The sequence below is a fragment of the Schistocerca americana genome, chromosome 9 (genome assembly GCF_021461395.2).
Source record: "Schistocerca americana isolate TAMUIC-IGC-003095 chromosome 9, iqSchAmer2.1, whole genome shotgun sequence".
In the NCBI taxonomy this organism is placed as follows: Eukaryota; Metazoa; Arthropoda; class Insecta; order Orthoptera; family Acrididae; genus Schistocerca; species Schistocerca americana.
This window is the reverse complement of record NC_060127.1, coordinates 126,019,998-126,045,228: the sequence shown is the minus strand read 5'-3', so window position 1 is coordinate 126,045,228 and position 25,231 is coordinate 126,019,998. Positions and strand designations below refer to the sequence as shown.

General features: G+C 44.3%; 1 protein-coding gene across 2 annotated transcripts in view; it reads left to right on the top strand.

The window, feature by feature from the left end:
• Nucleotides 1–24,471, top strand: part of LOC124550971 — an 81,118-nt gene extending 56,647 nt beyond the window's left edge. For both annotated transcript variants that reach the window (XM_047125790.1, XM_047125791.1), the window contains exons 5-7: nucleotides 7,970–8,056; nucleotides 20,902–21,137; nucleotides 23,402–24,471. In XM_047125790.1, coding sequence (XP_046981746.1) covers nucleotides 7,970–8,056; nucleotides 20,902–21,137; nucleotides 23,402–24,029 — 951 coding nt within the window. In that variant the 3' untranslated portion in view covers nucleotides 24,030–24,471. The remainder of the gene's footprint in view (nucleotides 1–7,969; nucleotides 8,057–20,901; nucleotides 21,138–23,401) is intronic.
• The last annotated feature ends 760 nt before the right edge of the window (nucleotides 24,472–25,231 follow it).

The window sequence follows — 25,231 nt, the reverse complement described above, 5'->3', positions numbered from 1 at the left end:
TGAACGAGGCAGGAATTGTAGTAGGCACACGAAGCTTCAGTTATGCCGAACAAATGGGTAACCAGCGCGTGAGCCGACAGAAGCGACGTAGTTAGCTGGATTCGAAGGAAGGTCGGAACGCTCGAAAGCATTGCTGCAAGTGCAAAACGAAGCCTATGACGAAGACGAAGGATTGGTATATGATGCTGGACTCGCAGATTAATCGATAAACATTTGACGCTATTGTTAACTTCTTTGAATTTCTAGTTTCCGCGAATTTATTTTTCAAACGCGCTTATCTCGAAATGACTTTTTCACATTTGAGTGCAGTCTAACTCAAAAAGTATAGAACGTATCATCATTAAAAAAGATACTATGATTCTTTACATAATTACGAATTACATGAACTAAATCTGAGATGATATCATGATTTTAAGGGTACTTTTATTTGTATAATTAGAAAAAATATAGTGAAATCGAAGTAAATTGTTCCAACGCCTGCAAAATGCTTAATTTGCATTATTTTCACCTGCATTGAGGTTCATATTCTTAGAAAATAAGTAATTAATGTAAACTCAAAACCTTTTTGATTTCAGATGAAAATCGGAATGACTATACTGCACGCAATTGAAGAACTATACTCGAAGCCTTCAGCGGACATCACAACGTAACTTTGTTATTTTTGGCTGAAATTATTGAAAAAATTCGCAATAACCTGTTCGAAATATGAATGAAATGATGTCAAAATTTGATTAAATTCTAATTAATTCTTACCACCCAAAAAAATCCCAAAAAATCTGTGACGAACAACCGGCCTAATGTGCTCATAACATCTAAACGAATGCGAATTTCGCTTTGAAATTTTGACAGGTGTTCTTGGATAGTTAACCTACCGATTTTTGCAATTTAAAAAAATCGCATATTTTTAACCTACTAATGTGGTTTTCCCCCTTAACAGAGCTGAAATAACGTCAACACAGGTGACATGACGACTGCCCAGGATTGGAACATTGCAGTGACTCAACCACGCAGGCCGTCGTTGCCTACGTGTTTGCGACTCACGCTCGCGATTTCAATATCCGCAGCGGAAAATCTCCACCTACATCATACTCCGCGAGCCACTTAATGGTGTGTGGCAGAGGGTGCTTTCGGTACCACTATCTGATCCCTCCAACACTGTACCACTCGCTAATAGTGCGGGGGAAGGAAGAATGGTTGTCGGTAAGCCTCTGTATTAGCTCTAATTCCTCGAATTATCTCCTCGTGGTCAATACGCGAGATGTATGTAAGGGGAAGTAATATGTTGTCCGACTCCTCCTGCAAAGTTCTGTCCCGAAATTTCAATAGTAAATCTCTCCGTGATGCACAACGCCTCTCTTGTAACGGCTGCCAGTGGAGTTTGCTTAGCATCTCCGTAACGCTCTCTCGCCAGCTAAACGATCCCGTGACGAAACGCGCCGTTCTTCGCTGGATCTTCTGTATCTCATCTATCAGTCCTCCATGATAGGGGTCCCAGACAGATGAACGATACTTAAGACTCGGGCGAAAAAGCACCTTATAAGCCACTTCTTTCGCGGATGAGTTACATTTCCTTAAGATTCTTCCTATGAATTTGAGTCTGGTGTCTGCTTTTCCCACTATTTGTTTTATATGGTCGTTCCACTTAACGTCGCTCTGGATAGTTACTCCTATATATTTTACGGCAAACGCTGTCCCCCGCTGTTCATCATCAATAATGTACTGTACAATCGTGGATTTCTTTTCCCATGTATGCGGAATATGTTACATTTATTTACGTTCAGGGTCAACTGCCAGAGCCTGCACCATTCATCAATTCTTTGCAGGTCGTTCTGCAAATTCCTAGTATCTTCTGGCATTGCTACTTTGGTATAGACAACTGCATCATCCACGAATAGCCTTCAAGAGCAGCCGACGCTTTCTACTAGATCATTTATATAGATTGTAAACAGCAACGGTCCTATGACACTTCCCTGTGGTACTCCGGATATTACCTTTAAATCTGTACATTTAGTTCCGTTAAGAGCGACGTGTTGAGTTATATCTGCAAGAAAGTCTTGAATCCAATCGCTGGTCTGCTCCGATACTCCGTAAGCTCGTATTTTTTTCATTAAACGGCAATGCGGTACGGTGTCAAACGCTTTACTGAAATAAAGGAACACGGCCTCAACCTAAGCGTCGTTGTCCACTGCGCTGTGGATCTCATGGAGGAACAGAGCGAGCTTAGTTTCGCAGGGTCTCTGTTTGCGGAATCCATTTTCATTTTTATAGAGGAGATGTTCATTTTGCAAAAACATCATAATTTTTGAGCACAAAGCATCTTCCCTAATTTTACAACAGATTGACGTCAGCGATATAGGTCTATAACCATGTGGATCTGTCTTACGGCCTTTCTTAAAAACGGGAATGACCTTCGTTTTTTTCCAGTCGTTACGAACCTTTCATGGCTCAAGTGATCTACGATAAATTACTGGTAGAAGGTGAGCAAGTTCTTTCGCACGAACCGATGCGGCTGTGTTGGAGGAGGGGGTGCAGCAGGCAATCTCGTAAAGGTTTCATCCTGTTTAATGAATTCTCCCAGTCTGTTGTGCATAAAGAAAGAATGAAATGATCGTAAGGCATTGTTGGCCGAGAGGCCCCAACCGGGGAAGTTCAGCCGCGAAGTGCAAATCTTATTTTAGGCGACGCCACAGTGGGCAACTTGTGTGCCGGTGATGAGGATGAAACGATGGTGAGGACAACACAACACCCAGTCCACGAGTGGAGAAAAATCTCCAACCAAGCTCGGGAATCGAACGCGGGCCCGCTGCATGGGAGGCAGACACGTCACCACCCAGCTAAACAGGCGGACCTCTGTACGTAATTATTTCCACAAGTCACATCTAATCCGGGTGCGCTGTCCAATGTCAACATGTCCAAAAACAGTGACCTGGGACAACCGCAGGAAAGGGACAATCATGTTACTAGACTTTTAAATTAATTACTTGTGATCTACTGCCATGATTTTTTGGCAGCTTATATCGTTTACACCCCGCATATTGGATGTGTCTCCCTTGGTTCATCAGGCGCTATTTCTCTCTTGTTGCAACAGGTATTTGAAGTTTAGTTTTTGCAAGGTATAGCCGGAGTGAGCCCAGACAAATGCTGCTCATCAAGTGTCTCACGCGATGGCCAGCGTCGACGGGGGGCGTAGGTTTGTTTCCTGTTACAAACGGAATGATTTTAAAATGGAATTTTACGTGCTCTAGAGTAGTCTAGTGCTTTATTCGTGCACATTACGATGGTCACTCCAAAATAAATGCACACTATTTTTTTTTAAATCCATCTTTTACTCTACATGTTTGAAAGTTTTACAGTGTGTAGATACATACTTTACTAACAATATTTTCATTTCTCCACATAATTTCCGTCCCTCTCAACGACCTTACGCCATCTTGGAACCAGTGTCTGTATACCCGCATGGTAAAATTCTGGACCAACATGTTGGAGCCACTGTTTGGCAGTGTGCGAAAGGGAGTCATCACCTTCAAATCTTGTTCCACGAAGAGAGTCTTTCAGTTTCCCAAAGAGATGATAGTCACATGGAGCCAGGTCAGGACTGTAAGGCGGCTGTTTCAGTGTTGTCCATCCGAGTTTTGTGATCGCTTCCATAGTTTTTTGACTGACATGTGGCCGTGCATTGTCGTGCAACAGCAAAACATCCTGCTTTTGCCGATGTGGTCGAACACGACACAGTCGAGCTTGAGGTTTCTTCAGTGTCGTCACGTATGCATCAGAATTTTTGGTGGTTCCACTTGGCACGATATCCACAAGCAAGAGTCCTTCGGAATCGAGAAACACTGTAGCCGTAACTTTTCCAGCAGAAGGTGTGGTTTTGAATTTTTTTTTCTTGGGCGAATTTGCATGATGCCACTCCATTGATTGCCTCATCATCTCTGGTGAAAAATAATGGAGCCATGTTTCATCATCTGTCACAATTCTTCCAAGAAATTCATGTCCACCATTCTCGTACTGTTCCAAAAGTTCGCTGCGTACCGTTTTTCTTGTTTCTTTGCGAGCCACTATCAAGATCCTGGGAACCCACCTGGCACAAATCTTTTTTAACGCCAACACTTTCAGTATTCTACAAATATTTCCTTCCCCTATCCCAATGTAGCGTGACAATTCGTTGACTGTGATGCATCTGTCAGCAGTCACCAATTCGTTAACTCTCTGCACATTGTCTAGAGTGTGTGCAGTACGAGGCCTGCCACTGCGAGGACAATCCTCAATATTGCCGTCCCGCTTTCATCACGTAAGCTGCTTGCCCGCCGACCAACTGTACTGCGATCGACAGAAGCATCTCCGTACACCTTTTTCGATCTCTTGTGGATGTTTCCCACTGTCTCGTTTTGACTGCACAGGAATTCTATGACAGCACGTTGCTTCTGACGAACATCAAGTGTAGCAGCCATCTTGAAGGCATGCCGTGACGGCGCCACTCACGGGAGCAGGTTGAACTAAGTTTGAAAACAAGCGGGAAGGATGTATCTACACACTGTGAAACTTTCAGATGTGCAGAATGAAAACTGTATTTTTACAAAAATAGTGTACATTTCTTTTGGAGTGACTCTCGTAACAGCAACAGTTATAAACACGAAGATTAACCAGTACTCCAGCTGCTACTAAGAAGTGCTGCTGCACGTGGGAGCAGACGCAGTGGGCCAGAGCGGTGCTGGGGGACTGGCTATTCTTCGTGTTTTACGGCCCCCGTTAATACACATCGATAAAAGGAATATCGCACTAGACTAATTTGCGACCGCTCTGCCGATTGGGCACATAAAATTTTATTTGCAATGGAAAATAAACTTACGCTTTCCATTGACGTTTGGCGTTGCTTAAAAAAGTGATGAGCAGCATTTGTCTGTGCTGACTCCAGCTAAACATTGGAAAAAAAGAAATTGCAAAAACCTAGCGGAATGCCAGAGAAAACGCGACTGACGACTCCTAACAACGGTAACATGTGTACATGTCATTAACTATCAGATACGGTATGCCATTCCTGTGTAGCTCATAGTCTAACTCCCTTTTTAATTTACATAATAATGTGGCAATTTACTTCAGTTCTTACCTTGACTAGTGAAATATAGTATGGGCTTTTCTCACGTCCGTCGGCCGTCGTAATTTAATATATTACTATTATTATTTTTATTTTTATTTTGATTGTTGCCGACTTACGTGGTGGGCCTTAATAAAAATGATATTTCATTCAATTTTGATTTACGATTAAATGCTTTTGCGAAGTTCTCCTTTTTAACAATATTAATCTTCAGTATAAATTATTTGCTACGTTAATGAACGTTAGACTCACTGAATCTTAAAACAGGAGCATGTAAGTGGAACAATGGAATAAACTTTTCATATTAATTTCCTCGGCTAGTCAGTTCACTTTAAATCAAAAAACGTTTAGTTATTAATTACAATTGCGGCCCACACACGCGCGAGAGTATTTTTTCTTACCTCCGTTAACCATTGCATTGGAGTCCTGGCTCTGGCTCTCGGCTGTGGTACTGAAAATAAGAACCTTAAAGCTACGTATTTCTGCAACTTCGTGCGGCTGTGGAGAAAAATGAATATTATGTTAATGGCGGGCGAGTTTTTCGCTTCCGCTAATTTTTTATTATTTAATATCGCCACGTAATGGCGTCGTTGGCTGCATCGGCCGCTGCGATTGTTGAACTGTAAATTACTTGAATGCAGGTTAATTCAAGGAAGGCGGACATGAAATCGGGATGACCTCTTACAAATTAAAAGTGAACAATAATATTAAATCAATATATTATCTGCTTAATTCATACAAATATGCTTACATTTGCCAGCACTCGCAAGATGTCCGTCTACACGCAACCGAGACAAGAGAAGAAGTGAAACGACTAAAAAATTAACAAAAGAGCGTATCTAGTTGTCTCTTTAGATCATTTTGTTATATTTCTTTGCACTCGAAACTTACACAGAGAAATTATTATTTTACGGGTACATTATAAAAAATCTGTATCATTCAAGTTTTAAATGTCTCTTCTTTATAAATACCATTTTTTAAGTTCAAAAATGGTTCAAACGGCTCTGAGCACTATGGGACTTAACTTCTAAGGTCATCAGTCCCCTAGAACTTAGAACTACTTAAACCTAACTAACCTAAGGACATCACACACATCCATGCCCGAGGCAGGATTCGAACCTGCGACCGTAGCGGTCACGCGGTTCCAGACTGTAGCGCCTTTAACCGCTTGGCCACACCGGCCGGCCATTTTTTAAGTCTTTTCGTAATATAGCACTGGGGACAATATACCTTGCAGTTTTAGGTTTTTGTATGCAGTTTCATTTCAGTATTGTTGGTGACATTCGAGGCATATTCGGAATATAATGGCCGTTCGATAAGAGAAAATTGTACGTTCATCAGAAAAAACATTTAACGACGTTTTTCATTTTCTACAAACGTATTTCGCTTTTCCACGTTACCGCCTTTTATTTACAATAAGAGAAGAACCCCGTGACGAACGGCTGCAGTCGAATAAAAGTACCTCTAAAATTCTAAGACGAATCAGTTCTGCGACCTATGAATGTCATTTAACTTTCAAACTCTGTGTATATGTGCAATCGATGCGTGGAGGTTGTTGTTGTTGTGGTCTTCAGTCCAGAGACTGGTTTGATGCAGCTCTCCATGCTACTCTATCCTGTGCAAGGTTCTTCATCTCCAAGTACCTACTGCAACCTACATCCTTCTGAATCAGTTTAATGTATTGATCTTTTGGTCTCCCTCTACGATTTTTACCATCCACGCTGCCCTCCAGTACTAAATTGGTGATCCCTTGATGCCTCAGTATATGCCCTACCAACCGATACCTTCTTCTAGTCAAGTTGTGCCACAAATTTCTCTTAATGGTCGTAAAGACTACAGAAGCACATGTAGCTGGCCTGCCTGGCTAGCCACGCAGTCTAACGCGCTGCTTCCCGAGAGGGATGGCGTGCCGGTCCCTGGCACAAATCCGACCGGCGGATTAGTGTCGAGGTCCGGTGTGCCGGCCAGTCTGCGCATGGTTTTTCGGCAGTTTTCCATCTGCCTCTGCGAATGCGGGCTGGTTCCCCTTATTCCGCCTCAGTTACACTACGTCGGTGATTGCTGCACAAACACTGTCTCCACGTACGCGTACACCATGATTACTGTACCACGCAAACATCTGGGCTGCACTCGTCTGGTATGAAACGTTTCCATGAGGGATCCACTGGGGGTCGAACCGCACAATAACCCTGGGTTCGGTGTGGGGCGGCGGTGGGGTATGTGGACTGCTGTGGCCTGTTGTGGGGTTGTAACCCACTGAGAGCTACGGCGAGACGAAGCCTCTCCGTCGTTTGTAGATCCCTGGTTCAATACACAATACACACTACAGTGTAATGGATAACTATTATATCCATCAGATTCACAAGAGTCATAAATGAGTTATTACTTGGCAAAAAGCCCATCATTTGCTCGAAACATTGTATGTTACCACTTGCTTATAGACTCATGTTTCCCAAAACAGAAGGTGATGTGTTTCTGTAGGTGCTTCCTTTATTCACTATCGAAGTGCAAATGTGTGAATTTGAGTGAGGTGATTAAAATACAGAGCTATGGAACAGTACACACACTTTGACAGGATTAACATGTGAATATGTTTCATCATTTTGAATGTATCTGCGATGCTGTAGTTAATGTAAAAAATCGCACTGGTCACTTTACTATCCAGAACTCTACGATGTTTACCGTACAAACGCGGCCGACACTAATAGTTCAAGAGTGCTTTGTGACGAGATTGGGACGAAAGAGTATTTTCAGTGTGGCACAAAATGTAGCCATATCGAAAAACTCAATAACTTCTTAGTGATTATTGTTTTGTTTTATCACAAGTAAGATCATTAAAAGTAGAATCCCTACTGACATAGTCTCACGTTTCAGTTTGCTGTAAACCTGATGTACGAAGATATACCAAGACAGTGTCTCAGTCTCATCGCCGAAAAGGCCTGGGAGCAAGGACACGTATGGGTAAGTATGATGACTTTTTTATAACAACTGATGCTTTATCTATGAGGGAGGTGTCACATTAAGGTCTGTGAAATTTTTCTGACTGAAAATATTTGGAGGTGTTCTGATTGCGTTATTGCACTATGATATTGTAATTCGATTGTTCAGTGGTTCACGCCTATTGCAAACTTAAGTATTTGGTTTGAGTAGAACTATAAGATTTCCTTTCGAAAATACGCTGAAGAAACTGGTGCACCTGCGTAATATCATGTACAGCCCCAGCGAGCGCACAGAAGTCCCACAACACGACGTGCCATGGACTTGACTGATGTCTGAAATAGTCCTGGAGGGAATTGACACCATGTATCCTGCAGGGCTGTTCGTAAAGCCATAAGAGAACAAGGGGTGGAGATTTCTTCTGAACAACACGTTGCAAGGCACCCCAGAAATGGTCAATAATGTTCATGTCTGGGGAGTCTGGTGGGCAGCGGAAGTGTTCAAACTCAGAAGAGTGTTTCTAAAGCCATTCTGTAGCAATTCTGGAGGTGTGGGGTGTCGCATTGTCCTGCTGGAATTGCCCAAGTCCGTCGGAACGCACAATGGACGAGTGGATGCTGGTGATGAAACAGGGTGCATACGTACATGTCATATGTCAGAGGCGTATCTAGACGTATCAGGGGTCCCATATCAATACAACTGCACACACCTCACACCAATACAGAGCCTCCACCAGCTTGTACAGTCTCCTGCTGACATCCAGGGTCCATGGATTCATGAGGTTGTCTCCATATCCGTGCACGTCCATCCGCTTGATACAATTTGAAACGAGACTTGTCCGACCAGGCAACATGTTTCCAGTCATCAACAGTCCAATGTTGGTGTCGAGGGGCCCAGGCAAGGCGTAAAGCTTTGTGTCGTGCAGTCATCAAGAGTACGCGAGTGGGCCTTCGGCTCCGAAAGTCCATATCGATGATGTTTCGTTGAGTGGTTCGCACACTGACACTTGTTGATGGCCCAGGGTTGAAATCTACAGCAATTTGCGGAAGGGCTGCACTTCTGTCACATTGAACGATTCTCCTCTGTCGTCGTTGGTCCCGTTCTTGCAGGATCTTTTTCCGACCGAGCCATGTCGGAGATTTGGTGTTTTCCCGGATTCCTGATTTAAAGGCCCATTCGTGAAATGGTCGTACGGGAAAATCCCCACTTCATCGCCACCTCGGAGATGTTGTGTCTCATCCCTCGTGCGCTGACTATAACACCACGTTCAACTCACTTAAATCTTGATATCTTGCCATTTTAGCGGCAGTAACCGATCTAACAACTGCGCCAGACACTTGTTGTCTTATATAGGGGTTGCCGGCTGCCTGTTTACAAATCTCCGTATTTAATTACGCATGCCTACACCAGTTTCTTTGGCGCTTCACTGTAAATCTTTCGGCAACAAGGAGGAGAAGTCAAAAAGTAAAGGGACTTTTGCAGTTTGCCACCGAAGGGTTTGGTAACACTGCTAGTATCCAGGGCTGAAGTATGTCGTCTGGAACAGTTCTACACAACGTGTCAGTCTTATTCTCGCGCTAGTTGTGTATTTTAGCAGACCGTGGAACATGACAGCTCCATTGTCGATCTGCACCAAGGAGGAAATAAGGGCAGTCTTTCGGTCTTTGTTCGCAGAAGATGTTAAGCCTGTGAAAATCATTCGTCGAATGCAAGTGCAGTGCGGTGACAGCTATTTATAGCGTAGCAAGATCTACGAATGAACAGAGCGCTTGAAACAAGGAATGGCGAGGAAAGATCGGGCAGGTCATCGACGTCAACAACTGTGGACAATTTGGAAGTCGTTGAGGGAGTGGTGATGGAAAACACAGTGGACGAAATCGCCAGTACTTTACATATCAGCCATGGTTCAGCACATTCCATCTTATATGACAAGCTAAACTTTCGGAAAGTATGTGCAAGATGGGTACCGACGAACTTCCAGCGTAGCGTAAGACGCAAGGGATGGCCATCCCTCGTAAAAATTTGACTGGTTATCATCGCGAGGGAGATTGATTTTTACAGCAAATCGTTACGGTAGACGAAACGTGGATGCCGCATAACGAACTGGGAAGTAAGGGCGCGAGCATGGTTTGGAAACCCCCATCATCACCAGAGGTTAAGAAATTTAAACGTCAGCCATCAGCTGGTAAGATTATGCTAACAATGTTGTGGGACATGGAAGGTGTTGTAGCCTTTCAATTCTCCCCAAGGCGCGAAACTGTGAACAGTGAGAGCTACTTTGATGTGTTGCGAACTAAACTGAAACTTACAATCAGATCCAAACGTCGCGGAAAACTGCGAAAAGTTGTTACCCTGCAGCAAGAAAACGCTCGGCCACATTCTTCAAAACGGACGGCTGGAGCAGTAAAGAAGTTGGGATTGGAATTGCTGGAATACCCGCCATACAGTCGAGGCCTGGCTCCAACCGGTTTCCATGGTTGGACCAGGGAAGGAAGCGCTCAGGGGAAGAAGATTCGCAAACCGATGTAGAAGTCATTGATGCGGTGCAAAATTGTTTACTGGCGCAACCAGAAAGCTTTTTTCCGACGGAATCAAAAAACTTGTGAAACGTTAGACAAAGTGTGTTGAAGTCCAGGGAGGTTGTGTAGAAAAATGTGTGTTTCAATTTTCTGTCATCAATATAAATAATTTTTCTCATCAGTCCCCTAGAACTTGAGAACTACTTAAACCTAACTAACCCAAGGACATCACACACATCCATGCCCTAGGCCGGATTCGAGCCTGCGACCGTAGCAGTCGCGCAGTTCGGGACTTCGCGCCTAGAGCCACTCGGCTAGCGCGGCCGGCTTCTTTTTCTCAAAAATCTCTTTACTTTCTGACTTCCTCTTGTATTTATGTTTTTTTTAAGGAATTTGACACTTAAAATGTGCAAGTGTTTCCGAAGATCCATATTTCAGTTTCTTAGCTTCACCTTCAACAATATCAGCAACAAAACAAATTATTCTGTGCTCACTTATACTACCAATGATAGTAAGAATTATAAACGTTCAAACAGAAACAGTTTAAGAAATTAATGAAATTTAATATCTGAGATGGAGGAGTCGTAAATGAAGCCCACAACGTAAAATTAGGATTGAAAACGTACATGAAATATTTTATGCCCTGTGTGGTATCCTAAAGAGCAAATGTATATATAGAAAAACAAAAACTGGGATCTATAAATCAAATGGTTCAAATGGCTCTGAGCACTATGGGACTCAACTGCTGAGGTCATTAGTCCCCTAGAACTTAGAACTAGTTAAACTTAACTAACCTAAGGACATCACAAACATCCATGCCCGAGGCAGGATTCGAACCTGCGACCGTAGCGGTCTTGCGGTTCCAGACTGCAGCGCCTTTAACCGCACGGCCATATCTATAAATCACTTATACTCAACATATGCATGTGAAAATTGGGACTGAAGAATATTCATCAGGAACATAGTAGGCAAAATTTTTGGGGCAGTGAAGGGCCATGTCAGCTGAGGAGGGCGCATTCGAAAAAAATGTGTAAGTATCAGATGAAATGAACTCGCATTCAGTCACGTATCCCGATACGACAAGAGTCACTTTTTCGATACGACTAAAGCCATCCACTGAAAAAATGTACTATCTTAGCCAGTAAGTGAAACCCTTCTTAGCTCACAATGAATGACTCCAGAGTGTCGAAGAAGCGCATATGATCATGAGTACTCGCTGGTTGCCTAGAAATACCTACTGTTTTGCTGTGGATCTAACAATCAATGTTGACGCACCAAGTCCTTAACTGAATTAATACGATTACTGCAAGACAATCACATAATTAGCCAATGGAATCTCTCTTTAGCTCATCTACGCGACATGTGAAACGTACCTCAAGTGGCCCATAGACTGGCGATCATATTGCGCAATATTTCATATTGCACAGTAATAATGACCGTCTTAAGATGATATTGAAGGTTGCCTAATATAGTGTACAATATACTGAAGAATGGACTGTAATTAGCTTTTACTGACCTAACTATTTACAAGTGGTAGGGTCTCATATTGCGCAATATTTCATATTCCACAGTAATAATGACCGTCTTAAAATGATATTGAAGGTTGCCTAATATAGTGTACAATATACTGACGAATGGACTGTAATTAGCTTTTACTGGCCTAACTATTTACAAGTGGTAAGGTCTCTAGCTAATATTGCGCGCTGCGCAACAGAATTATAGGATTATTTTTTTCGAAATCCCCTTATTCCGCAGTTATCCCCAATTGCGATGCAAAGGGTTGAAAATGAGATGAGCGTATGGCATTTATTGGCCGGGGTATCCCCTTCGGTGTTCGGCCGCCGTATTGCAAGTCTTTGTAGTTGACACCATTTCGGCTACTTGCGTGTCAGTGATGACGAAAATGATGGTGAAGGACATAAAACACCCAGCCCCTTGCTGGGAATCGAACCCGGGCCCCCTTGCGCTATAGGCGGTAACACTACCGCTGCGCTACGGAGGCGGGGTTGAAATTTGGCTAAAAGGTGCCAACAAAATTCCGTGGCAACGGTGCAAAAGCGTGGCGCCCTGCGATGACAGCCTTTGCCTTGCGGCGTTTCAAACAGCAACGTGTCGACACGTGCGAAGAAAAGGCCAAAGCTCAGGACTTCATGTGAGGTGTAAGGTGGGTTAATGGTGTCACATTGGCACCAAATTTCACTACAACTCTTCCCAACGCCGCCGTCGACGTGTCACACGATGGGAAGGTCGTCGTAACCCCTCTTACCCACATTTCACCACTTCTCTTGTCGCCTCTGCTGTGGAGGTCAGAACCGCGACGCCAGCGTTGAAGTCGCGTGGTTTGGTTACGGGTGCCCGAGGAAAACGTTTCACACGCACGGCCGCTCAGGATCCACACGGAAGGGCTACGGAGGGGGCGGGGGGGGGGGGGGGGGTTGCATAAAAGCAACCACCATTTTCCCTGGGGCGTTGATATCCACACATTTCGTTGTGGACAAGTACAGTTCACAATGCGATGAGCAACAGGACGAAGTTATTCGCAGCCTTCGACACTACTGACAACCTTCGACGTTTCAAGCCTTCCCTGAGGACACTGGGGGTGGCACCTCTAATGAACGTGATTGCATTCATTCGACATGCAGCGCGATCGGCAATTTTACTCTCGTTTAGAGGTTGGTACCACTAGGGACCCCTCAGTACCATTCGATGGAATCTGAACGTGACTCGAAGCAGCAGAAGGTGCTTATGATTTTTAAACCTCCTGTTTCGCATCCTCCTGTAGCTTGGTGATGAGGGGGTGCAATATTGACACACATGTGAACAAAGTGGCAAAGGGTTCCTCTAAGACTCTTCGGTTCAGGAAAACCATTCGTGACATCCACCTACCTTCTTTTACCGAGAACGTTAAACGTGAAACTGTACTGAAACAAGTATCCAGAATGAGATTTTCACTTTGCAGCGGACTGTGCGCTGATATGAAACTTCCTGGAAGAATAAAACTGTGTGCCGGACTGAGATTCGAACTCGCAGGAAGGTAGGAGATGAGGTACTGGCAGAAGTAAAGCTGTGAAGACGGGGTGTGAGTCGTGCTTGGGTAGCTCAGATGGTAGAGCACTTGCCCGCTAAAGGCAAAGCCCCGAGTCCGAGTCTCGGTCCGGCACACAGTTTTAATCTGCCAGGAAGTTTCAACCTGTCAAGTATTCCTAGGCGCCTATAGGCAAGCACATGAAACAGAAGGTGTGTCGAGGGGTTGTCTGCCTGCAGGCACCTCGAACAACTTGGCAGGAGCGAATATTGCAGTCGTGCTGCGCTGAAGGAGTATGATCATTTTCGATGTGGAATCATCCTCAGAATGTCCTTTGACATGGCTTCATACGTGTGCGGTCATCACTACCACACAAAGTGATTGGCCTTGTGCCGTGTTGAGTGATCATCAGATTATGTATCTCACTTGCATGTAGAAATTTGAAGTAAATTGGCAGATCAAAAAAAGTTTTTGCGTCACCCCCGTTCTCCTGAAGATAGACGTTGACTATTGATATTGTATCACAACACAGTCCTGTTGGCTATTCAGAGATGTTACTAAACCTGTCCAGAGATGTAAACAACCTTGCATGAGCAGCGCCTATTAGATGGAGGGGGTCTGACAGCCGATCAGTTCCAGTCATTCCACCAGGAAGCAGGTACACGGCTCGTCTTGTCTGTAGTTCAACCATGCCTATATGGTCAATACCGAAGTTCGATCGCGTCCGTATTGTTACTATTGTGCCAGGAAGGGCTCTCAACAAGGGAAGCGTCGAGGCATCTCAGACTGAACCATAGCGATGTTGTTCAGACTTGGAGGAGATACAGAGAGACAGTAACTGTCGATGACATTCCTCGCTCATGCCGCCCAGGGGTTACTACTGCAGTGGATCTACGGATTATAGCTCGGAGGAACCCTGACAGCAATGCTACCAAGTTGAATAATGCTATTCGCGCAGCCACGTGACTCGTGTTACAACTCAAACTTTGTGCAGTAGGCTGCATGATGCGCAACTGCACTCCCGACATCCATGGCGAGGTCCATCTTTGCAACCACGACACCACGTAGTGCTGTGTAGTGCCGAATGGACCGCTCAGGATTGGCATCACGTTATCTTCACTGATGACTGTCGCATATGCCTTTAACCAGACTATCGTCGGAGATGTGTTTGGAGGGAATCTGGTCAGGCAGAACGCCTTAAACACACTGTCCAGTGAGTGCAGCAAGGTGGAGGTTCCCTGCTGTTTTGGGGTGGCATTATGTGGGACCGACAAACGCCGCTGGTGGTCATGCAAGGTGCCGTAACGGCTGTACAATACGTGAATGCCGTCCTCCGACCGATAGTGCAACCATATCGGCAGCATATTGGTGAGGCATTCCTCTTCATGAGCAACAATTCGCGCCCCCATCCTGAATATCTTCTGAATAACTTCCTTTAGGATAACGACATCGCTCGAGTAAAGTGGCCGGCATGTTCTCCAGACATGAACCCTATCGATCATGCCTGGCAAAGATTGGAAAGGGCTGTTTATGGATGACGTGACCCACCAACCACTCTGAGGGATCTACGCCGAATCGCCGTTGAGGAGTGGGACAATCTGGACCAAAAGTGCTTTGATGAACTTGTGGATAGTATGCCACAGGCATGCAATGATGTTTATGTGGGTCTCTATTCCAATTTTCTGTACAGGTTCCGGAACTCTCGGAACCGAGGTGATTCAAAACTTTTTTTGATGTGTGTATATGCAGAGTGAGTCAGGAGAAAAGGTACATGCTTTGAAGGGTGTACAAGTGATGATTCTGAACAAAAAAACTCCTAATAAACATATGCCCTTTTCGTAATCGTTTCCGAGTAAACCAATGAAAACTACTAGGAAAGCTAAACGTGTAGCGGCGTCCTTACTATGTCAGTACGACTTCACTTGCGCATGGTGCAGTTGTTTACCTCAAGTCTCAATCCGACAGTGCTTGTCGTAGTGCAAGGAACTACAGTGTTGTTACGCGAACAACGAATACAGTTTTGTGTGGTGAAAATGCCACGGATCTTCACACATGCAGAGTATGCTGACATGGTGTTTGTCTATGGTTTGTCGAATGGGAATTAAAGAGGTGCTGTGCGAGAATACCAACAACGATTTCCGAAGCAGATAGCAGGAGGTTTAGCTGCGTGTTTCACTGATTGCGTGAGCGTGGTACGCTTCCCAGCGTAAATATTGTCTCTGAACGTCCCGTACAACAAACTCTTGATGTAGCTGAGAACATTCTTCATTAGTGGAACGCAACCCTACTACTAGCTCTATAAGAATTGCTGCCCAGCTTGGTATTCCACAGACACGAGTGATACGCACAGTACACGAGCACAGTCTGTATCCCTTTCATCGGCAGAGTGTACAACATCTGCATGAAGATGATGCTGCCGCCCGGCAAGAATTCTGTCAATGGATCATTGCCAACGATCGATTAATTCCACGAATTCAGTTCACTGATACGTCAGTATTTACCCGCAACGGAATCAGCAACACGCGCAACTATCATGTATGGGCAAATTACAATTTGCACGCTACTGTGGAAACGAAATTTCAACGACCTTTCTCAGTCAACGTGTGATGCCGTATTATTGATGACCAACTCATGGGTTCAGTTGTTTTAGAAAACTGTCTTACTGGGACACGGTATCTTGAATTTCTTCAAAATGTGTTATCTGAATACGTGGAGGATATTCCTGTGGCAACACGAGCCCATGTGTACTTTCAGCATGACGGAGCTCCTACACATTCCGTACGGCCAGTGACACAGTATCTCAACACAACGTATCCTGGTCGTTGGATCTGTCACCGGGGAGTCATTGCTTGGCCACCGAGGTCGCCCGATCTTACCCCATTGGATTACTGTTTATGGGAGTGGCTGAAGAGCGACGTGTACAAGCGCAGAGTGGACACAAGAGAGGAACTTCTAGCTCGTATTTTACGTGCTTGTGCCCAGGTAAAGGAATGCGAAACTGAGCTCCGATCGTCGACGCAACACCTGTCTACAAGAGCAGCATCATGCACCGAATTTGACGATGGACTGTTTGAACATCTTCTGTGAGGAAATGTACACAATTAAACAAACCATAACATAAAATTATCTTAATTTTCCGTCACCTGCACCTTTCCTGCTCCTAGTTGTTTACATTGGTTTACCCAGAGACGGTTAAGAAAAGGCCATATATTTATTAGAAGCTTTTTATTCAGAATCACCAGTAGTATCACCCGTCAAAGCACGTACCTTACCTCCTGACTGAACTTGTATACATATGGAGAGAGAGAGAGAGAGGGGGGGGGGGGGGGGGAGGAGAGAAAATATGTAGCCTATGTCCGCTCACATGTTCACTAGAGTATCGTTACGAAATTTGAAGTAAATCGGCCAAAAACGTTTTAGAGATTTTTGGTAACCATCTTTCCTCTTTATAGATTACACATGTATATATTTATAGTCAGAAATCTTATGTTGAAAATGATCGTCCTCTTGTCTTGAAGATAAAGTACGAAAAATATCATGAAGGTCGGAATAAAACTGTAGTTTTTTTGAATTACAGATAAATAATCAAACGAACACTCTTTTTTATATACCGGATAGTTACAATTGAACTTTCCATATCTAACACGTTATAACATGAAAACTAATTACCCTACAAACACCGAAGTTGGTGGCATTAATGTTAAGGAATAGTGCAGAATCAATTCAATTGAAACACTTTTAATACGCTGCTACGGTACATCATGCCATTACAAACCAGTATCATGACTGCTACAAAAGCTGTTCAATATGGCGCCGATCAGTGTCCAGAAGAGTCTGAAAGCGCAGGATTGCATTTTGCACGGCAGAACGAAGCATGTCCGTGGGTATGGTGGCTACCTCTCTTGATATGCTGCACTTCAGACCAACACATGTGTGAATGGTCCCCTGGTAAACCCTGTCCTACAGATAAGACCCACAACCAGAAGTCACAGGGAGTGAGAGCAGGTGATGGTACCGATCAAGCTTTTGGAAACGACGGGCTGACAATTCGATCGTTTCCAACTGTGTTTCGGAAAAGCAGGTGAACTTCACGAGCGAAGTGCGGTGGGGTCACATGTTGCATGAAAACTGTTGAGTTCAAGGCGTCTCTCTAGTGCAGAGCGGGTATGACATGCTGGAGAAGCATATTGCAGTAACGCTGGCCAGTCACACTGCACGTCTTTCATCCTGTAGCGCCAGTCTCTTCAAAAAAGAATGGGCCAATGATGAACGTAGCTGTGAAGCCACACCATGTGCTGACACGTTCACCATACAGAGGAACTTCCTGCACAATGAATTGTGGTGAAGATTCCCACCCTCGGCAATTCTGTGTGTTCGCCTCATCCGTCAGAGAAAAATTAGCTTCGTCTGTCCATAAGATGGTCCAGGGCGAGCCCTCGTCAACTTCAATCCTTACGCGAAAGTGGAGAGCGACATCAGCACGCTGTTGTTCGTCCTGAGGTGCAAGCTGCTGTACAATATGGATCTTGTATGGACACCATTTGAGAATGATTCGAAGCGCCTTCCGCACAGTGGAACACGGGATGTTCAACTGTCGTGAAACAGCACGTGTACTGCCTGACAATCGGGAGTTTTGAGCTGCCTTGTCTGCCATAGCAACAGCGCTTTCATCAACAACCTGTAGTGCAAGCGGTCGTTGGCCTCTTCCCATAGCGACGCCCGGTTCTCCAGTTCATTCAAACTTCTTCATAATGCTCCACACAGCACGTGGATAAAGAAGACCCTTCCATAATCCTTTCAGCCAGCAATATTCCCGAAGTGCAGCTGCAGCATTGCTGTTGTTTTGATAACAGAGCTTCACCAGTAATGCCCTGCTCCTTTTGTCCAAGACCATGTTGACATGTCAGGTGCACTGCGGCTGGTCATGTGTGTGAGACTGTGAATCACAATGATTGATCATGACACCTGGTGGCCATAGTTGGAACTGGACGGTGGCGCTGTGATGCATGGAAATCGTGAACTTCATTCTCTGGAGATTATTGCTACCAAGTTTGGTACCTGTACGCTAATTAGTGTCTGTCCTATAACGTGTTAAGTAGGGTAAGTTTAACTATAACCACTTAGTGTATAGATTATGCAAACTTATTACTTACTTTTGAGTTATAGCACTGTAGTGTGCCCATGGGTTACTTTGTAGGGGTAGGGGGGGGGGGATAACCAGGTGGTACGGAGTACTTTTAATACACTTTTAAGAAAAAGAAAACGATACAGAGTTATGAAAGTTGGTCACAAATTGTAAATCATGAAGGTATCGACAGAAAATCAAATTTATAAACTTTGGCGGCCGATGGATGGATGTGTGATGTTGCAGAGCAGTTTCACCTCATAGCTGGCAAGGATAGTAAACAACGGTCGTGTCGATACCAGGGCATAAAGTTTTTCCAAATTTCGTTCCGTATATTCATATGCACAGTGATTATGCCCCACAGACAGATACATGAGCAATACGCACAGATGTCTGCGTTTCAGAGAGGATGTTGAGTTCAAAGAAGCCAATTGGAGTAATAGGTAATTTGCTGGACATTTGAATGGGACTGATGTCACTATTCGACGACGTTTGCAGGAATGAGTGAACTATGGTCGAATATAATGCCAGGAAGAAAGTGGTCGACCTAGAAAGATGACAGAACGTGTCGACCAAGCAATCGTCAAGAGGTACTCATAGCCCTGTGTTCACCATTGTCATCCATCATACATGCAACAGATGCTTGAGTACCCACAGAGATCATTAATACACTCACAAAAAGGGGACTAAGCTCACGGCGTCTCTTGCACCAACTACCATTGACCTCTCTACAGCAGGCCGGTGTGGCCGTGCGGTTCTAGGCGCTTCAGTCTGGAACCGCGTGGCCACTATGGTCGCAAGTTCGAATCCTGCCTCGGGCATGGATCTGTATGATGTCCTTATGTTAGTTAGGTTTAAGTAGTTCTAAGTTCTAGGGGACTGATGACCACAGATGTTAAGTCCCATAGTGCTCAAAGCCATGTGAAACATTTTTGAACCTCTCTACATCCACAAGTGAACAAGCCTGTTTTCAGTGGTGTCGGCAACATTTGGTCCGAAATCTCATTGATTGGAGTAAAATTGTCTTCAGTAATGAATCCTCCTCCTTGCTGCTCCCAATGACCAGCGCAGTCGTGTCCGGAGACGCTCCAGACGCCGGCCGCTGCGGCAGAGCGGTTCTAGGCATTTCAGTCTGGAACCGCACTGCTGCTACGGTCACAGATTCGAATCCTGCTTCGGGCATGGATGTGTGTGATGTCCTTAGGTTAGTTAGGTTTAAGTAGTTCGGCTGATGACCTCAGATGTTAAGTCCCATAGTGCTTAGAGCCATTTGAACCATTTGAACGCCCCAGACAGTGGTGAGATACCAACCTGACTGTCACCCAATAACCGGGAGTGATGATCTGGGATGGCATTTCATTTCATAGCGGAACCTTTTTGGTTGTCAACTGAGCTGCCTTTAAAGCACAGCGGTATGTCGATATGTCGACGATGTTCTTTGACCAGGTTTGTTGTCCTCCATAGCAAGCTATCCTGGGCTTACATTTCAGCAAGATAATGACTAACCACACACAGCGAGAGTTTATACTGCCTTTCTTCGTGCCTTTCAAACCCTATCATGGCCAACAAGGTCGCCACATCTCTCCCTAATTGAGAACATTAGCGTTACTGGAAGGAACCAACTCGGGATTTTGAGTGTCTAAAGCGCCAGTTGGACTGAACTTGGGACACTATCCGTCAGGAGGGCATACAACAACTCTGTCAACCAAAGCCACGACGAGAAGCTGCTTGCATAAGGGTCAGAGGTGGACCAACGATTTACTGACTTGCCCAATTTGTGAAGATCTTTCTCTTGAATATATCACCCAATTTCCCTGAAATTGCAATCACTTGTTTGGATATATATACACATCACAACTACCCATTTCCATCCCATTCGGAAAGTTCCTATGTGGTACTTTTTTTTGTCTTAACGCGCATTTTGGAAGGTGAACGGTAACTTTAAATAGCCGTAAAAAAGTTCCAGTTCCGACTATGTTAAAAACCCCCGTAATACCGATATGTAAATCGTTTCCTCGAAAGAAAACCAGCTGACTACACTATAATACTTCTCCTTTACCCGAGAATTAGGTGTTGGTCACGATCCCCCTTGCCCCCAGGCATAGGTGCCTAGTACTGCAGACAGCACAAAACAGTTACTGCCCTTACTACATTATCACTTTGTTGCGATTATATTCTAAAGACAGATGTTATTTTTCAGGTGCCCATTTTCATTGACCCTCACAACTTCAGAACAGTAGGAGTTTTGAGGTACCTTCGCGAGAAGAGAGGAAATGGCAGCTACAGCAGCAGCAGCCTCTGTCGTGCCACTGACGTTGCAGATGGGTGCACCACACCCCTGCCAGAGGATCAGGTGGGGTCTCCAGCAGGCTCCAGTGGCTGTGGGCAAGCAGCGAAGTGGCATGAGCACTGGCTGGATAGCGACGAGGGCACCAGGTACTCGTTACTACATTATTATGACAATTTAAAGGCACAAGTAATGTATCTCATTTCAAAGAGATGTAAAAAAGCTACAGTTCTAAACTGTTTCACTTGTTCATTTACTCAAAAGCTATTTTTTTGTACTTCTGCCGTTACATACAAATATTCGGTTGACGTCAAAGTTTGATAAGCGGTTCTACATTGTAAATTTGCCCTTAGAATATATGAACAACTACTTTTTGATTTGAATTTTTGAAATTCTTTGTATCGTTTTTAGCTCGTTTTCATCCATCACTCATAATATTTCTTCTTCTTCTTCTTCTTCTTGTGGCGGGGTTCTACAGCTCTCGCCACATGTCACATCTCTGTCGCTAAATGCCTTGATCTTGCCGTTCTTCGTCATTCCTTTCTATTCCTCTTCTCTACCATCGCTTCTTGAATATGCATGCATATCCAATGGAGGAATGTGCCATTCTTGACAACACAGACACCGCAATAGTGTGTTTATCCACCGATACCAGGCAGCAAATTTCAATTAAAATGTCCTCCCCTGTATGGGAGTACATAATGTGTGTATGAATATATACTTGCGACAGAAACGACAACATATGGAAGTTTGGTTCTGACCATGAGTCGTACACAGATAGTTAAAGCAGTTAAGGCGACCACACACATAAAACGAGAAATTCGGGCTCGAGTCCTGGTCTTGCATAAATTTTCATTGTCATCATTCCCATATACAGCTGATGGTTTTCATAACGGCTGTAGTCGCTACAGCACCTGTTCCTTCGATCATGCATGCAAGTCTGAAGGAACTATGGATCGTAATTTTGAACGCCACGGGCACTGCAATGTCGTATTTTAACTTTGGTGTACCCCCCCCCCCCCCGCATTCATCCCCCCCACCCTCCCCCCGAGATGTTTTCGTACCACAGATATGCCCGATGTAAACCAGTTCTTTGGTTCAACAAATAAAAGTACCACAGACTGACTGCTCTCAAAAGAATGGACAGGTAAACAACAGTTAATATAACGGGTGGCCAACAGAAAGACTACAGAATAGTTTCACTTGAAAAGAAAGAACGAATAACTTAGTCAATGTGTATAACTACAACAGAATGTACCCCCTGTTTTCATTCGGTTTCTGGTTTCTCTCAAAAGAAATGAATGGCCATAAAACAGCAGCTAGCTAAATCAATTATTTCCTTTCAGTTGTCTCCGTAGACTGGTTTCACTCAAAAGGATGAATGAAGGATTTAATCGATACATCAAACTACAACCAAATACGAGTAAGTCGAATGTTTTCTAACAAACCACTGAATCGATTGTTTTACTTCGTTGTTCTCATCAAGCTTCTTATAATATCTTGTTGACTTACTTGTTTTAAGACGTCACTTTCATTACTTAATGGTGTCAAATCGTTGAGCATTGTGTTATAATAGGAAGGTTCGAATCCGTCTTCTGATATACTTCAGTTTTGAAAATGACATTTTTCCACTGTTCTTTGCGATTATAAGGGGCAAGTACGTCCTTCCACAGCAGTGATATCAGGGGAACAATGTTTGATGCCTTATGGGGCCAATTTTGGGATGAAATGATGAATGGAAGAAATCGACTTTCGCTGGATACTAACTCATATGAAAGTCCTTTAAAACTTCTTTTAAAAGTCTTGTGGTTATGCTAATTCATGTGCGATTCGTTTGTCTGGGAACCACTCGGAGTTTGTCCTGATGGAGAGCGAAGTTTGAAAAGTGAATGTGTTTAGCACAAGCAGTCCATTCAAAATAATTACGTCTTCGTCTTGCAAGATTGTAAGGAACCCCACACCAAACTATTGGTATTAATTTTAAATTTTTGATGGAGCTGCCCTCCCTGTTGGAGCCCAGACAGCACCTCTAATTTAAAAGTCTGTCAGTTCTCCTCCAGTGAAGAAAGAGATTTTGGAAGGGAGTGGCGAGTACATCCCATGCTGCTCGACTGAGAAACTTGTTTCTAAAGGTACTGGAAAACTGATACAGCGATAGACAGAAGATGTTGGCAGGCAGGGTTGGGTGTCTATGTTGCGAAATTGTGCCATTGCAGATTTTATAATGGTGTTCTAATATATTAGAAAGGTGTTGTGTAGATACTTTTTGACTTACTTTCGTACTAAATAAGTATATTCATATTCAGAAACGGTGCTGCTACCCTCGCACTTGAGTACCCTAAAACCAACATCACCACCACCTCTGTCATCATCATCATCATCATCATCATCATCATCATCCTGCTTGTTGTAGGTCTGCTGCTATGGAGTACAAGAAGGGAGCACTCACTACAGAATTTGGAGCATTGTACGAGAAGCGTGTGCTGGCCCTGGTCCTCCTCCGCTGCCTGAGGCGTGGGCTTCTCTTCCAGTTGTCTCCCAACAATCGCGATGCAGGCAGGTTCGACGATGTGGTGCTGGTGTGGCGACGCGAGGAACATTCTGAGGCGCACGCCCTGCTCGTCCAGGTCAAACACAAATCCTCTGGGAGGAAGACCATCCCCAGCCGCATGTGGCTGACCCTGTCTCCCAGGCCTGACTTCAGTCTCAGCAAGTACTGCACTTCCTTCAGAGAAATTAGCAAGTCACTGGTGAAGGGCAGAGTCACATGCGTCTTGCTGACGAACGCCTGCCTCGATGACAGTAGCCACAGCATGTTTCAGCGCCAGGATGTGGGCAGTGTCCCAGGTCTGGAGCTGCTAGAGGCTGGTGGTGACCTGTACAGGCTCAACCCTAAAAACGAACAGGTGTGGAAGGCAGTCCATGAGGACATAAGCTTTGTGGAGAATTTCTACCTATTGTGTAATCAGAGGGATTATGTGAACATATTGGGCGACATTTACAGAGAGTTGGAACATTTGTTGGGCGCAGGTAACCTGTGAGGATCCATCTGGTAAGATATGTGTGATGACCTCACGTCTTGGATGAACAAATAGTGTGTGTGTTTGACGAGTGGCTGGAGCAATGGTTGGACACTTGTAGTTGAATACACCAGGAAAGAGACTGAGTGAAGAATGGTGACCACCAGACGTGAGTATTGCAGTGTGGCTGTTCTTTCGGGTTAAATAGAGTTCTGTAACTCAGCAAAGATGAAGCCTCCAGAAATGGGAACGGTGGTTCTCTCTGCTACTAAGACTCACCAAAGACTGGCTCACAAAACGCACACCTTGGTAGCTATGGACAGGTTCTTCGCTGCTGGGTATGAAAGAGTTAATTTTTTGAATTGTACAAATTTCTTTTATACGATCTCAGAAAATATTTTGCATCATTAAATTAAAAAAAAAAGAAAGAAAGAAAAAAGAGGTTGAAATGGCTCTCAGCACTCTGGGACTTAACTTCTGGGGTCATCAGTCCCCTAGAACGTAGAACTACTTAAACCCAACTAACCTAAGGACATCACCCACATCCATGCCCGAGGCAGGATTCGAACCTGCGACCGTAGCGGTCGCGCGGTTCCAGACTGAAGCGCCTAGAACCGCTCGGCCACTCTGGCCGGCCATTAAATTCAATTAGCCACCGTTGGCCACCATCAAAACAATTGAAATCAGCCTCAGATGATAACCCAGAAATGCTTTGTTATAGCAAATGCATTTATTTATTGCTGAGCCAAAACATAATTACCATGTGCTTAATAGCGTGTTCCTCCACTATTGGAACGCAATTGCATGGGGGCTTAATTAAATATAATGCAAATAATTTTAATTTTAGTAGCTGTCTGTCAGGCTACGCAGTCTCGTAACCGGTTGGCCCTGACTAGTATTACTCCGCAATCTGACTGCATGGAATAACAACAAAGAATGAAAGGAAATTTCCAGCAACTATAAAAGCTACGAAACAAAAAACTCCGAAACAACAAAGCACAAGTGTAACTGTTCTGTGTGTGGAAGTGTGATTCAACGTAGACATCTGGCACGGTTCTTCCTCACTTCGACAAAACGCCATTCACAATGAAGTAATAAAAAAACCAGAAATACTATGATTGCACATAGAAACCAGAATTACACTCTAATACATGAACACAAGCCAGATGCATTGTTGACTGAACCTGTGACCAAGAGACATTGTTAGTTAGGAAATTTGAAAT